The following is a 15,995-nucleotide window of genomic DNA, read 5'->3' on the forward strand; positions in this document are numbered from 1 at the left end:
CTTTGTTGACATCATCTATATGAACACAGCTGCCATTTCATTAAAGTGATTAGATGCAGTTTATCAGATCGCACTGCTCTTTATTTTAGGCAACAATTTTTGTACTCATCACTGCATTCTCTACCAGAAAGTTGGTTGGCCCTCTTTGATATCACGTAGGTTGATACATTGTTATATTTTCATTTATAAAGTCCTTTTACAAAAAGTCCCACTGTATGTAACATCATTACTTTAGACATAGGAGTTACCACCCCCGGTCTCAGGGATGGTTAACTCTGGAAATTCCTTTGGTCTATAATGAGTTCTTGCACCTTATTTGTGGAACAATCTTCAAAATGTTCTTTAATTTGATGCCTCTAGGGCAATTCAATTCAAAGCTGATTAAGGACCTTATTACTGATTTTATTTAGCCTTTATTTAACTAGGCAAGTCAGTTAAGAACAAATCCTTATTTACAATGACGGCTCAGGAACAGTGGGTTAACTGCCTTGTTCAGGGGCAGAACGACAGATTTTTACCTTGTCAGCTCAGGGATTCGATCCACCAACCTTTCAGTTACTGGCCCAACGCTCTAACTAGTCTACCTGCCGCCCATGATGAATGCGTTGGCTTTTTATGACCATTTAGTATTTATATTGATGTGTATTTTCTGTAATTTATGTAATCCAAGGCACATCTGTAAAAGACACCTTGGTCTCAGTATGACTCCCTGATAAAATAAAGGTTAAATAGCCTATGCTACTGACTGTGGACTATGAAATGTGAAAAGGAGATGTTGGGTGGTGGAGAGTAGGGGTGGGAAAGAAAGGAGGGTGTTGTCTCACACAGTGTTGAATATCAGGTGAAGCGCGTCTCTAGCTGGTGCATTTCTCTGAGGGTAGCAGCAGCAGACAGATTCCTCAGGGAGCTACACCGGGTGTGTGCGTCTCGACATAACAGCCATAAATAGCCTACCGTCTGAATAGTTTGTCCAGTCCATACGAAAAATACATTTGCTTTGATCATACTTGTACTGTCAAAGAACGGTACTCGTTTGGGAGGCATTTAGGGATAACAAGGTAAGCCGTTCCCATTTTTGCATGAAATGAATTTGATGAAATATTGTTGTTGAATTCTTATTCAAAACGAGCTGGTGGGAATGTGAGTCAACTCCGTTATTTCTAACTAAATTCAACATTTGCCTGTACCTATTGGATATTTGAGACTAGTGCAGAGACTAGTCTCAGATAAATAAATTAAAAGTAATGTACCTATCATTTGCTTTAATTATGTCTATAGCCTACTTATTCATGTTTAATAATTATGCTGTCCTTTTTGTCTACTAAATGTGTCTACTTTTTGTCTATTATATTGTAACATGTAAATTATTATTGAAAGAAGTTATAACTTTAATTTTTTTCTTTTAACAGTTTGAGAGGAAATGTAATGAGAACTGTTGACTATAATTGGAATGCATGGTCTGCCCTCAGTCATTTGCATTTTCAAATGTCCTGCATCATTTCACATCTACTTGCTTTCAATTAAAATTCAAAGAAATGTGAGACTTTTACAAATAGCCAATCAAAAACCTTTGAAAATGCCATGAGATAGGCATGACATTAGTAGACTATAAACAATCAGAACACTGCCTAAGAAGCACATCACTTTGCTTACTCCTCCTATATGTGGAATTTGTTTCACAATTGCTCCTCAAAACATGCAATAAATCAATCAATTATAATGTACCATAAAAAAATGCAATATGTAATATTTCTACAAGACAATCAGTCACCTATGAGGACTTCCTGTGCTATGAGAAAGCTTTGGTGGCATCACCAAAACAGTTATTTTTCAATAGCACTGAATAACTCAAACCATTGTTTGTGCACACAATAGTCTCAGGCTACATTTACACAGGCAGCCTAATTCTGATCTTTTTCCACTAATTGTTTTTTTGACCAGTAAGATCAGCTCTTTTGCCAATATTTGGGCAAAATATCAGAATTGGGCTGCCTGTGTAAATGCAGTATATTAAGGCTGCAATATTCACTGATAGGCATGTGCAGAATATCAAAACACCTGATGCTTGTTTGACATGCTAATATTTTTCTTTATGGAGACTAAAGTGGGAAAATCTGTCAAATCAATGATAACAATCCCAATCAATGAAAGTTCAAACCCACTAGGCACACACTGATTGAATCAATGTTGTTTCCATGTAATTCCAATGAAATGTGGGTTGTAGACTCCGTCTCATGCTACCACTAGAGTGAAAGCACCGGCAGCATTTAAAGTGACCAAAACATCAGCCAGGAAGCATAGGAACTGAGAAGTGGTCTGTGGTCACAACCTGCAGAATCACTCCTTTATTGGGGGTGTCTTGCTAATTGCCTATCATTTCCACCTGTTGTCTATTCCATTTGCACAACAGCATGTGACATTTATTGTCAATCAGTGTTGCTTCCTAAGTGGACAGTTTGATTTCACAGAAGTGTGATTGACTTGGAGTTACATTGTGTTGTTTAAGTGTTCCCTTTATTTTTTTGAGCAGTGTATTTCACCTTGCATCAAAGACAAAGTAGTAGGCTACAGAACAAAGGAAATATGCCTCCAAACAGTTTAAAGAGCACCAAAAAGTGACTTGCCAAGTGTTTCGTAAGTGCCAGGTGCGTGCACTTAGACGCTTAGTATAAATGAAGATTGCTGAATATGCATTTATAGCATGGGGATCATTTATCATTAGGCTGGCCTGGACAAAGGAAGCTGACAAAACAACATATGGCCACAGGAAAATGAAATGTAGGCCTATAATAATAACTTCCATGATCATAACTTTAAATTCTATGAAGCCTGGGTGCAGTGCCAGTCTGTTTCTGTTCTCATGTCAAACATTTGACATGACTATGAGTGACAAAGAGTTAACATGATCGAACAGACTGGCACTCAAATGATACAAATGATATATGATGTATTTTCTGGTAGTATCTAAGGATAATTATTTAGAGATTGAGGTTGCCCCAGCTGAGGTCAGCATTAGCTGTCTAGCAGAGTTTGATATCCTGCTTCACAAAGAGTCATACTGATTAGGACTTCAAGATATAGATTGCTGACATACAAGCAGGGGCGGACTGGGACAAGAATTCGGCCCTGGCATTTTATCCACACCAGCCCACGTCACAGTGCGCCTTCAACTAAAACAAATACAACATGTAAAAACACCACTGGAGATACAACTCTGCTCTAGCCATTTTGTTTGCCTCCTATTGCGCTGTCTTCTGTCTCAGCATCTTCTCTGCTGTCACTCTGTGCTTCCTCTTGTTCTTCTGTCTATCTGCCTGTCCGCTTAAGCCTTATACGTTATAAAAGCCAAGCGACTTAGGCTATAATGCTATATTGCAAAGTAGTGCCTTTCATATGTGTTCCCCTGAATCAACACTATTATTAATATCACAGGGCTCCAGACTAACATTTTTCCCTGGTGTCACTGGTGCCACTTACTTTTACAGCTGGTGGCACCAGCCCATGATTTGGTTGGACCCAAGTCATGACTAATCATCTTATAAAGTCATTCAAAGTGCTTTATGAAGAAGTCTAATATTTCAACTACTGAGGTATTCAAGAAATAAATTTTTTCATCGAACACTTCCAAGCAGGAATGCATGGTTCAAAATATTTTGCTATGCAACCTGATCCAGTGATTATCAGGAATGTTGGTTTAACAATTAGACTTTAGTTGCTATGTTTTAGGACTTCATCATTTCCAGATTTTTTTTCTTCAATCGAGATGAATTACATCTTTATGCACATTTATATTGGGGTTTAACACCTGAGGAAGTGGAAACTTAAAACACATAACTAGATCGCTAATCTGCCGCTAGTAGCCATGTATTCATCCAACAGTAAATTGATTGTCCTAAAAAAAAACTTTGCAGTTGTAGGCTACTACCCATGAGACCTATTCCGAGTTCGAATCTCATCACAGACAACTTTAGCATTTTAGCTAATTAGCAGCTTTCCAGCTACCTACTACTTTTTAGCTACTTTGCAACTTCTTAGCATGTTAGCAAACCCTAAATGTAACCTTTTTAGCTAACCCTTCCCCTAACCTTAACTCTAACCTTAAACATTTAACCTAACTCCTAAACTTAACCCTAACCCTAACCTTAACCCTAACCCAGCAAACATTAGCCAGCTAGCTAACCTGGATTTATGTAAAGAATAATGCGAGATGCTCTGAGACCAGCTCAATGCTATCTTCTAATCTTACTATAGCACAAGAGAATTCAGCAATATGTGACAGCCTTATGAAATGTATTGGAAGTTCACAAGTAATAAGATAACTGAAGAAATGTTGCGACTGTGAGCAATGAATTGGACACAACTAGACGTTTCTGTGGTCTTTGGTTGAAGTGGTGCCCTGAAGTCCCTGAAGAAATAAGGTTGCATTTCTCTAGTGAGTAGAGATTACATTGAATGGTCTTTAGTGTTTTGTGGGTCTCGGGTTAATCAATCATCTTTACTGTACATCAACTGTCTTTGAATGTTTAGCTGTCCTTTTGCTGTTTTAACTCCAGTCCTTTAAATATACTGTACTGTATATGTAAGGGTACATTGTGGATACACCAATATTATGTATTGCTCTACAGACTGCTTCATGATCATGACAGTCATCCTCGTGTTGAGTCATAATGAGTCATACACACACCTAGAGGTAGGTTAGGTCTCCCATACGTATGGTCATGTAATCATCCATCTAAGGCACAGCCAGCTTTAGATCCCCAGCCAGTTCTTTAAAAAAAAAATCTCATATCAAACCTTCTGGGCATCAAAACAACCTCTTATTGGCCCACCTCTCAGGCTTCTTTTGCCAACCCCCAAATCGGGCGCCAAACTAAGGAGCAGGCAGGCATACTGTACCAACTCCCCGAACTGTCATAACCGGACACTTATTAAGTCCAACAGCTCAAAGAAAAATGACAATACTCATTCCATATTACTGAACCTGGCATAACAACCCATCTCTTTGCTTGTCTTTGATCCTGCTGGACCATTTGACCGGCATTGCATTGCAATGGCTCTATCACTATCCCCTTTCCTGCTACACCAACATTTATCTCATCCAATGACATGCAAAATCTCCAACACGTACACCCAGAGTGGTATTGAGTGGAATTATCAGTCCGCTGCCCTTCAGAACTTTAATGCACTGCCCTCTGTACAGTTCAATCCCTGGCCTGTCATCTAGCTGCTGAGTAACTATAGGGAGCTGTGTGTGAAAATTAGCCTGTCTCAGTACTCACACACAGCCCGTTACAGAGACCAGCACATGTTGTTGCCTGATTTATGAAAATGTGCTTTTGTTTTATATATCTATTTATTTTCATAACCTCTATGCTTTGTTGGTTTCCCTCATAACTTATGTCTTGACTACCAATGATTCTGTGTCAGTGGAGCTGCTGTTTGAAGTCAATGGTTTTATGTATCAGGAGGTGAATCGACAGATACATTTCAGTAATGTTGTTTGGATGAAAAGTAAATAGAAAATGCTATGTTTCTTGAAGCGGGACCTCTTGTTTACTCTGGCGGCATTGTAATGATGTGTGAAGTGAGGAAATCTTTACAGAGAAGCTCACTCTTGAGGAAGAATATATTTGGTAGTCTAATGCATATTTACAGCACGCCCATCATCTTATGTATATATATATATATATATTGCTGTGTTGTGGTTTTATCTAGGATTATTATCAAAATGTTGAATATCCTTTAATGTAATGGATGCCTGGCATGTGTTTGTACTATGACGAATGCTTACTCAGTCTCAGGCTTATTCAGTCTTATTTGCAACAGTGACTACATTTAGCTTTTGCCATTCTGTAAAACAGGGATGGAGCCTGCGGGATGGCTTTTTTATTAACTGCTCTCTTTCTACTGTGTTTTTAGTGGGACTTCTGTTCAATGAAAACATCCCTCCAGCAAGTTTCTATCATGCCATTTCAGTCCCATCGTGAAAGAGACACCATAAACATATCGGATCTTGACTTTATGACCCAGAAAGCCCTGCAGCCAAACTCCAAAGACAGATGGCGCAACAAGCAGTGGCAGTGCTGAAGATTCACTATCCTGACCTGTCAGTGTTTTTAATGTTACTGCCAAAGACATGTGATTTATGCAGGCATTGGCAAGGGCTCATGCCTCCTAGCATGAAAGATCTGTGATTGAAAAGGTACAAACTTCTCCAGTCCTGAGTCACAAGAAGGGCAAATACAAATGGTGGACTCCCAATGCCGGTGCGGAAGTTTGCATTTAACCAAACATGACAGTCAATCCCAAAGACATTCAACTAGTGAATGAACCGTAAATAAACCCAAAATGGTTCCCTCAGATGAGAACATCACGTTCCCTGTGTCAGAAAGCTGTCCCAACTGCAGTTCCTCCTCCTTCGCTGAGGTGGATATCACTAAGGCGGTGACCCTGGGCCTGGTGATGGGGGTGTTTGTCATCTTCGGGGTTCTCGGTAACATCCTGGTTATCCTGTCTGTGGTGTGCCACCACCACCTACGCTCCGTCACACACTACTTCATCGCCAACCTTGCGGCGGCAGACCTGCTCCTGAGCTCCACCGTGTTGCCGTTCTCTGCCACCTCGGAGGTCCTAGGCCGCTGGGTGTTTGGCCGGTCTTTCTGCAGTGCCTGGGCCGCCCTGGATGTTCTCTGCTGCACTGCCTCTATCCTCAGCCTGTGTGTCATCTCTGTTGACCGCTACCTAGCAGTCAGCTACCCGCTGCACTACCCTGCCATGGCCACTGGGCGGCGCGGCCTGGTCGCAGTGGCAGCTCTCTGGGGCCTCTCGGCAGCCATATCCGTAGGTCCACTCTTCGGCTGGAAGGAGCCCGACCCAGAGGACGAGACTGAGTGCCGGATCACAGAGGAACCGGGTTATGCTATTTTCTCTGCCCTGGGGTCGTTCTATGTGCCACTAGCTGTCATCCTGGCCATGTATTGCAAGGTGTATGTGGTGGCCAAGCGGAAGACTCGAGACCTGAGGGAGGGAAGGAAGAGGGAGGGGGGGATGCATACGGAGGGAGAGGGAGTGACACTGAGGATTCATCGGGGAAATGCCCCTGCTAAGCCAGAGGGGCAAGAGGAGGAGGGAGAGAAATGCATCATGAGGCGGAGACGCACCACCTTCGCCCTCATGCACCTGCTGAAATTCTCCCGAGAGAAGAGGGCAGCCAAGACTCTGGGCATTGTGGTTGGCTGCTTCGTTCTCTGCTGGCTGCCCTTCTTCCTGGTTATGCCCATTGGTGGGTATCCCACAATGCCTTTCCTTGCTCTCCCTATGTGCTGCTACCTGCCTTTGTTTTGAATTGCATGGAAATGAGAAAGTGAATGCGATATGAAAATGAAAGCAGATACAGAGACTTTTAATATGAAAAACAAGTCTAATCAAATGTTGAATAGCAGTATCATAGGGAGTAACATAGAGCTGGGAATTGCCAGGGACCTCACAATACAATATTATCACAATACTAAGGTGCCGATACGATTCTCACAATTCTATATGTATTGCGATCCGATACTACGATTTTATGCAATTTGATATTCCAAACATATTGCTCACCATGTCTGCTGCAGCGGGACAAGAGAGAGTCATGAGAAAACAAGTTTTGATCAGTCATGGAAATAAAGGTGCTAATAACACGTTTGCTCACCCTTTAAAAAGAAGATGAATGAAGCCAGAGAAGAAGAAATGCCTGAGATTTGAAATTGATACGTAAGGGAAAATCAAGTCTGAAATTTCAAAATGAAAATCACAAACTTCATAAGCCTTTTTAACTTCAAATACACTACAACATTTAGGTGTCCTGGAAAGTTCTCCTGCAACAGGGAGATTAAATTACGATCATACATCTGTACAGCCGACTAGCGCTAGCTAATGTTAACTACCTACCTCTTTTTTTTTTGTAGATACTTGGAGTCATAGAATATATTATAATATCGGCAAAAAGAATCTTGCGATACTCTACTGTATAGATTCCCCCCCCCCCCCCCCCCCCATCACTAGAATAACATCACTGAATGATTTTGCATTTTTCTCAAGAAAATAATCCCTAGAACTGATTTCCCATAGCAGCATATAAAGCCCCCTTACTGGATAGAATGTGATTGCCAATGCCTGACTCACAATGTGTCATTTTCTAGTCAGGGAAGCTTCCCTTCCAAATCTCTTAAAAATCAACCCCACCACTCAACTCTATTGAACTGTGAAATGTAAATCTTAACCTCTCAATGGAAAAGCACGAAATGTAATGGAAATGAATGCTTTTGAGACTGAAAGAGGGAATAAGCCACAGGACCTATTTTCTGCATATTTCCTGCTTCAGTGCACCAAAAACAATGTTAGGAGCCGTAAACAAATGCTATAAATGCTCTATTATAGAAATTCAGCTCCAAAATCACTGGTGTTAGCTTAGCCATGGGATGAGTCATGTATAACAACTGTTCAGTGATTTGAAAGATAAGAGCTATACACTGAGTGTACAAAACCTTAAGAACACCTGCTCTTTCCATGATGTAGACTGACCAGGTGAATCCAGGTGAAAGCAATGATCCCTTATTGATGTTACTTGTTAAATCCACTTCAATCAGTGTAGATGAAGGGCAGGAGACAGGTTTAAGAAGGATTTTTAAGCCTTGAGACAATTGAGACGTGGATTGTGTGCCATTCAGAGGGTGAATGGGCAAGACAAAATATTTAAGTGCCTTTGAACAGGGTATGGTAGTAGGTGCCAGGTGCAACAGTTTGTGTCAAGAACTGTAATGCTGCTGGATTTTTCACGCTCAACAGTTTCCACAGAATGGTCCGCCACCCAAAGGACATCCAGCCAACTTGACACAACTGTGGGAAGCATTGGAGTCAACATGGGCCAGCATCCCTGTAGACCGCTTTCGACACCTCGTAGAGTCCATGCCCTGACGAATTGAGGGTAAAAAAAAACTAAAAAAACATGTTTTTGTCCACTCAGTACATATGATCATGTGATGATAGATGTACAGTCAAACCCAACGTTGCCTCACAGCTGTCATCAACATCGTTAATACCCCCACAAGCCTGTGAGAATGTGATTAATGAAATGCCAAAAAATGGCTATGCAGACTTTAAAATCCTTGATTGAGGATCCGACAGATCTGTAATTCAAGATTATATGGAGATTAGGGTTGAACTAATTTACTGTAAATTAACAGATTATCAAAAGGCCTGCTGATGGTCTGGTTCCCGAATACACATCCTTTGGTCTTGGGAAGTGTAGCTGAATCTATTCAGATTCTGTGCACTTCTAATCCTACTTTAGAATTCATTTATACACAATTTCTTGATGGAAATTCAATGAGTCCGATGTTGGAATAGCCTTTTGATTTATTTGTTTTTCATTGTATACATAACAACAGAGTCTACGACCCTGGTCTCCCCTCTTGAATGCTCCGTATACTTGTCTGTTTTCTTTAGTTGTACATCAGGAATTCAATTACTGCCATGGAGAAGCAGAGCAAATGAAATACCAGTGCTAAACCGAATAGGGTTATACTTCAGGGAAGAAATGAAATGAACAAAAACACTATTCATTCTTTTATTCCAAAGCCATTATAAACAACAACCATAAAGGGCATGATGTTGTGCGCAGTAAGCCGGCGCCCCACAATCACCCTTCATCTTTCCAAGGCAGCAAAGAATTACTGGAGTCATGCATTTCAATAGAAACAGAACTTCAGACCTGCGAGCCCAATATTCTATGTCAAAGCTAATGCCCCTGAGATTCTCAGACTATAGGAATGAAAGAGTTGAATGTTTTAGACCTTTAGAGACAAAGCTCTTCAGATAGAGAGATACAGGTACACTACAGATCAAAAGGTTGGACATTCAATCATGTAGTAACCAAATAAGTGTTAATAAACAAATCAATATATATTTTGAATTTGAGATTCTTGAAATAGCCACCCTTTTCCTTGATGACGGGCTTTGCACACTCTTGGCATTGTCTTAACCAGCATCATGAGGTAGTCACCTGGAATGCATTTAAATGAACAGGTCTGCCTTCTTAAAGGTTAATTTGTGGAATTTCTTTCCTTAATGTGTTTGAGCCAATCAGTTGTGTTGTGACAATGTAGGGGGGGTATACAGAAGAAAGCCCTTTTTGGTAATAGATCAAGTCCTTATTATGGCAAGAACAGTGCAAATAAGCAAGGAGAAACGACAATCCATCATTACTTTAAGACATGAAGGTCAGTCAATATGGAACAATTCAAGAACTTTGAAAGTTTCTTCAAGTGCAGTCGCAAATACCATCAGGCGATATGATGAAACTGGCTCTCATGAGGTCCACCACAGGAATGGAAGTCCCAGAGTTACCTCTGCTGCAGAGGATAAGTTCATTAGAGTTACCAGCCTCATAAATTGCAGCCCAAATAAATGCTTAACAGAGTTCAAGTAACAGACACATCTCAACATCAACTATTCAGAGGAGACTGCGTGAATCAGGCCTTCATTGTCAAATTGCTGAATAGTAACCACTACTAAACGACAACAATAATAAGAAGAGACTTGTGAAGAGTCTTCTTCACAAGAAGAGACACCATTGTATATTTTCCTTAGTTGCTTTAGTTAATAAATGTATATTTTGTTACGCCTTATCTCCACGTTGTCTCCCTTTTGTTACGGGCTTTGAGCCGGTTCGTGACACTTGCTTGGGCCAAGAAACATGAGCAATGAACATTAGACTGGTGGATATCTGTCCTTTGGTCTGATTAGTATAAATTCGTGATTTTTGGTTCCAACTGCCATGTCTTTGTGAGACGCAGAGTAGGTGAACGGATGATCTCCGCATGTGTGGTTCCCACCATGAAGCATGGAGGAGGAGGTGTGACGGTGTGGGGGTGCTTTGCTGGTGACACTGTGATTTATTTGGAATTCAAGGCACACTTAACCAGCATTGGTACCACAGCATTCTGCAGTGATATGCCATCCCATCTGGTTTGCACTTAGTGGGACTATCATTTGTTTTTCAACAGGACAATGACCCAACACACCTTCAGGCTGTGTAAGGGCTATTTGACCAATAAGGAGAGTGATGGAGTGCTGCATCAGATGACCTGGCCTCCACAATCATCTGACCTCAACCCAATTGAGATGGTTTGGGATGAGTTGGACTGCAGGGTAAAGGAAAAGCAGCCAACAAGTGCTCAGCATATGTGGGAACTCCTTCAAGAATGTTGGAAAAGCATTCCAGGTGAAGCTGTTTAAGATAATGCCAAGAATGTGCAAAGCTGTCATCAAGGCAAAGGATGGCTATTTGAAGAATCTCAAATATAAAATGTATTTTGATTTGTTTCACACTTTTTGGGTTACTACATGATTGCATATGTGTTATTTCATAATTTTGATGTCTTCACTATTATTCTACGATGTAGAAAATAGTAAAATAAAGAAAAACCCTTGAATGAGTAAGTATTCTAAAACTTTTGTCTGGTAGTGTATGTTGGCCTTCCATACATCTTATCAGATAACCTTGAAGTAAGTACACGGTGAACACCAGAATGTCTGAGCTGCCTCTGCTCATCCTCTTGCTGTATTCAATACAGATAAGGGTCAATAGGAAATGCAAATGATTCATGATTCATGTAGACGTTGTGAACTACTGTACTTGCTATATTGACAGATCCGTTTGTGTGTGATTTCTGTCTGTGTTCTTTCCACAGGCTCCATATTCCCATCGTACAGGCCATCTGACACCATATTTAAGATCACCTTCTGGCTGGGCTACCTCAACAGCTGTATCAACCCCATTATCTATCCCTGCTTCAGCCAGGAGTTCCAGAGGGCCTTCCTCAACGTTCTGCATGGACGCTGCCTCAGACAGGGTGGCAGGAGCTCCAAGTTTCTGGGGTTTGCTCCTTCCTATAGTCCCAGTCCTGGTCCATCGTCTCTTTTTAGATCCCAGCCTCACGCCTCCTCCTCCTCCACCCCCCCTACCCAGCCACGCCGAGCCGCCTCCCCAGCCTCTCATGCCTCCTCCTCAGCCTCTCACGACTCCTCCTCAGGCTGCTGGAGGACCTTCTCTGGCTCATCTTCCTCGGTGGGGGTGCCAGGCCATACCCAAAGTACCCGGGTCCACAGTAAAAGCCTGCTGAAGGTGTGGTGTTTTGCAGCGGGGGAGAACCCGTCCCAACAGGGTGCTGCTTGCCTGAGCCCCTCAGCCCCTGGTGCTACATGTCAAACGAAAGTCCATTGCCACTCCCTGGGAGCAAGAGGGGAGGCTGTCTGACTGGGAACACTAAAGGATTCTGGGTAATTAAAATTTCCCCCAAGTTCTGGGAAAAGATGTGGTACTTATTGGCATGAAGTTAAGACATCTCTCTCGAGACCTGCTGGAATCAGTCAGTACAGCTATTGACATAAAGCTGATGTGTCTTCATGTTTTGGGAAATGGGAGAGAGTACACCCACTGAAGAAGATACTGTAACACACCTGAAGGTAGAGATGTACTGTACTGTATGTGCTTCACTGTAGATGTATGTACAGTATGAATCAAAAGGATACACAGTGTCAGTACTGAAACTGAATAAAGAGTACTGAGTCAGTAAAGAGACCAGAGTTGGGGAGTAGCTGATTACATGTAACTGCAATCAATTATGTTACCAGCTAAAATATTGTAATCAGATTACAGATACTTTAGAAAAACTAGATTACTTCTTGGATTACTTTTAAATTCAGAAAGGCTGTTTGCGAAAAAATACATTATGATACCTTTCTGTTTTCTCAAATCAAAATAAAATCAAATTTAATTTGTCACATGCGCCGAATACAACAGGTGTAGACCTAACTGTGAAATGCTTACTTACAAGCCCTTAATTAACCAACAATGCAGTTTTAAGAAAAATAAGAATTAAGAAAATATTGACTAAATAAACTAAAGTTAAAAAATTACAAGAGTAACAATAAGGAGGCTATATACAGGGGCTACCAGTACCAAGTCAATGTGCGGGGGTAGACGTTAGTCGAAGTAATTGAGGTAATATGTACGTGTAGGTAGGGGTAAAGTGACATTGCATAGACTATAAACAGCAAGTAGCGGGGTCAATGCAAATAGTCTGGGTAGCCATTTGATTAGCTTGACGGTAGAAGCTGTTAAGATGCCTTTTGGAACTAGACTTGGCACTCCAGTCCTGCTTGCCATGTGGTAGCAGAGAGAACAGTCTATGACTAGTGTGGCTGGAGTCTTTGGCAATTTTTAGGGCCTTCCTCTGACATTCAATTGAGCATTGATAAAAAGGAACAAGTTTAAGATAATTCCAACTGAGTCTGAACACAAGTTTAGGACCACTATGATGACACACCAAATGTGTTTGATGGATCCGTTTTGTCTTGTTCTGATGTCTCTTAAGGGGAAAGTAATCCAAAAGTACCTGAAAGTAATCAGATTACGTTACTGAGTTTGGGTAATTGCAAAGTTATATTACTGATTACAATTTTGGACAGGTAACTAGTAACTGTAACAGATTCCATTTAGAAAGTAACCTACCTAAACTTGACAGAGACTGAATGAAAATGTGCTTTCTGGTCACCGAAGATTATTATTTGAGGATGATGTCCAGACATAGGTTCAATTTACCGTCCATACTGCTACCTTTTTTTGGACAATATTTATGACAAGCTTACCATCATGTGCAGTTTTCACGGTGCTTTGTACTGAAAAATGTAACGCGTGCTCGGCTCTGACTATGTAAAGTAGCTACTGTGCTGCTGGTGTGTATGCTTGTGTCTTGTGACAGTGGTCTCTTTCTTTACCTACTCAAATAGCAGAACATGCACAGCTAGATACTCCGACACACTAGACCCAGAGAATGAGCCAAATACCTGCTATGCATTGTAGGATGTTATAGTTCATTGATCAGTAAAGATAAAGTCTGTAAGAGTCTGTGTAACCCATTTCAATCTTAAATGCAATGGAAATTGTGTAAAATATAGAAAATATTTATTATTATGCCTCTCTCCAATCATAGTTGAATATTTCACTGTATCTGCACCAATCCCCAATGAAAATTAGACATGTCACCTGTTGTTTTGCCTGTGTGATGAATAATTATAATCAGGAATGCATGGCCTTTTTTAGCTGTTAGTCAGCCGTCAATACATAGTATTCCAAACATTAGGAACACCTTCCTAATATTGAGTTGCATCCCCCTCATCCCTTTTGTCCTCAGAACAGCCTCAATTCATCGGGGCATGGACTCTACAAGGTGTCGAAAGTATTCCTCAGGGATGTTGGCTCCAATGCTTCCCACAGTTGTGTCAAGTTGGCTGGATGTCCTTTGGGTGGTGGACCATTCTTGATCCACACGGCAAACTGTTGAATGTGAAAAACCCAACAGCGTTGCAGTTCTTGACACAAACCGGTGCGCCTGGCACCTACTACCAGACCCCGTTCAAAGGCACTTAATTATTTAATCTTGCCAATTCACCCTCTGAATGCCACATATACACAATCCATGTCTCAATTGTCTCAATTGTCCCCCTCCCCTTCATCTACACTGATGGAAGTGGACTTAACAAGTGACATCAATAAGGGATCATAGCTTTCACCTGGATTCACCTTGTCAGTTTGTCATGGAAAGAGCAAGTGTCCGTAATGCTTTGTACACTCAGTTTATTTAGTATGTTATGACTTCAAATATCCATATAGCCACTTGTTAGACACCAAAATACAGGGAGGTTCCAACTTATTCCCATTAATCCAATCGGTCCAATAATAAACAACTTGAGATATTTATTGATTGTAATGGTCATAGCATTCGTTAATAGTCACACACAGTCCGGTTGTTTGTCACACAGTCTGGTTGTTAGTCACACAGTCCGGTTGTTAGTCACACAGTTCCAGGGTTGGTTAATGAAGGAGAGATTTTAATTCAGATAACAGATTCTAAAGTGGTATGGAAAAGGTCAACTCAAAAATGACACAACAATTATCCAATAAAAATAGATGAAATGATACCAAACAAAACAACACAATAGGATGACAACACCTGGATAGGTATTTTACTGCTTTGAACAGACTAGGGGACATACTGCCATCTTGTGTCATGAGAGTGTACTTGCGCTCATAGGACTGAGCAGACCATTTGTCCTGTGGGGATTTGGTGAGCCTACAGCAATTTCCCAAAGTCGGTCCGGGGCCGTTTTTGTTTTTGCCCTAGCACTACACAGCTGATTCAAGTAGCCAACTCATCATCAAGATTTGATTATTTGAATCAGCTGAGTAGTTCTACAGCAAAAACTAAAATGTGCACGGGGGCATGACTGACTTTGGGAAAACCTGGCCTACATTACATTTATTTATTTTATTGAATCTTTATTTAACTTGGCAAGTCAGTTTAAGAACAAATTATTACTTACAATGCCGTCCCACATGAGCTGAATAAGTAGAGTGGCAACATTGACGTCTGTATCTTTGCAAGAGGCCCCTTGGAGAGTATTGAACATTCAGTAATGTTTCTGAATGCTCTGTAATTCACAGTATAATTGTTTGGAATTGTTTGACCGATTTGGATGTTTAGCCTTACTATTCATATTCATATGGTCTTTCCTACACAAAGGTTTTAATATTGTTGTTAATATAGGGGGGTGCAGTAACCTTAATACAGGGCACTATAGGGCTAGACTTAAACACTACACACAAATCAAATGTCAGGGCGGCAGGTAGCCTAGTGGTTAGAGCTTTGGGCCAGTAACCGAAAGTTTGCTAGATCAAATCCCTGGCATTTAACCCACTGTTCCTAGGCCATCATTGTAAATAAGAATTTGTTCTTAACTGCCTTGCCTAGTTAAATACAATTTTTTTTTTTAAATATGTCACTTGAAACATTGATTAATGTGCACTGTCCCTGTAAAAATAAAATAAACTCAATAAACTCAAACATGATCATTGGCCATGTGATGCGCTATTACCAAGGGTGAGGAGTGGA

General features: G+C 40.9%; 1 protein-coding gene across 1 annotated transcript; it reads left to right on the forward strand.

The window, feature by feature from the left end:
- The first annotated feature begins 863 nt into the window (after nucleotides 1-863).
- adra1ab (adrenoceptor alpha 1Ab) lies at nucleotides 864-15,948 on the forward strand. Its single transcript, XM_021602552.3, has 3 exons — nucleotides 864-1,058; nucleotides 5,920-7,282; nucleotides 11,733-15,948. The coding sequence occupies exons 2-3, from the start codon at nucleotides 6,349-6,351 to the stop codon at nucleotides 12,296-12,298; spliced, it is 1,500 nt and encodes a 499-aa protein (XP_021458227.3). The 5' UTR covers nucleotides 864-1,058; nucleotides 5,920-6,348; the 3' UTR covers nucleotides 12,299-15,948.
- The last annotated feature ends 47 nt before the right edge of the window (nucleotides 15,949-15,995 follow it).

The sequence above is a fragment of the Oncorhynchus mykiss genome, chromosome 5 (assembly GCF_057628025.1).
Source record: "Oncorhynchus mykiss isolate SJ-2025 chromosome 5, ASM5762802v1, whole genome shotgun sequence".
Taxonomy (NCBI): domain Eukaryota; kingdom Metazoa; phylum Chordata; class Actinopteri; order Salmoniformes; family Salmonidae; genus Oncorhynchus; species Oncorhynchus mykiss.

Bases quoted from the DNA above. Each gene is read 5' to 3' on its own strand.
- adra1ab (XM_021602552.3), top strand. From the start codon at position 6,349: ATGGTTCCCTCAGATGAGAACATCACGTTCCCTGTGTCAGAAAGCTGT. The intron at 7,283-11,732 runs GTGGGTATCCCA...TTCTTTCCACAG, and splicing joins CTTCCTGGTTATGCCCATTG to GCTCCATATTCCCATCGTAC.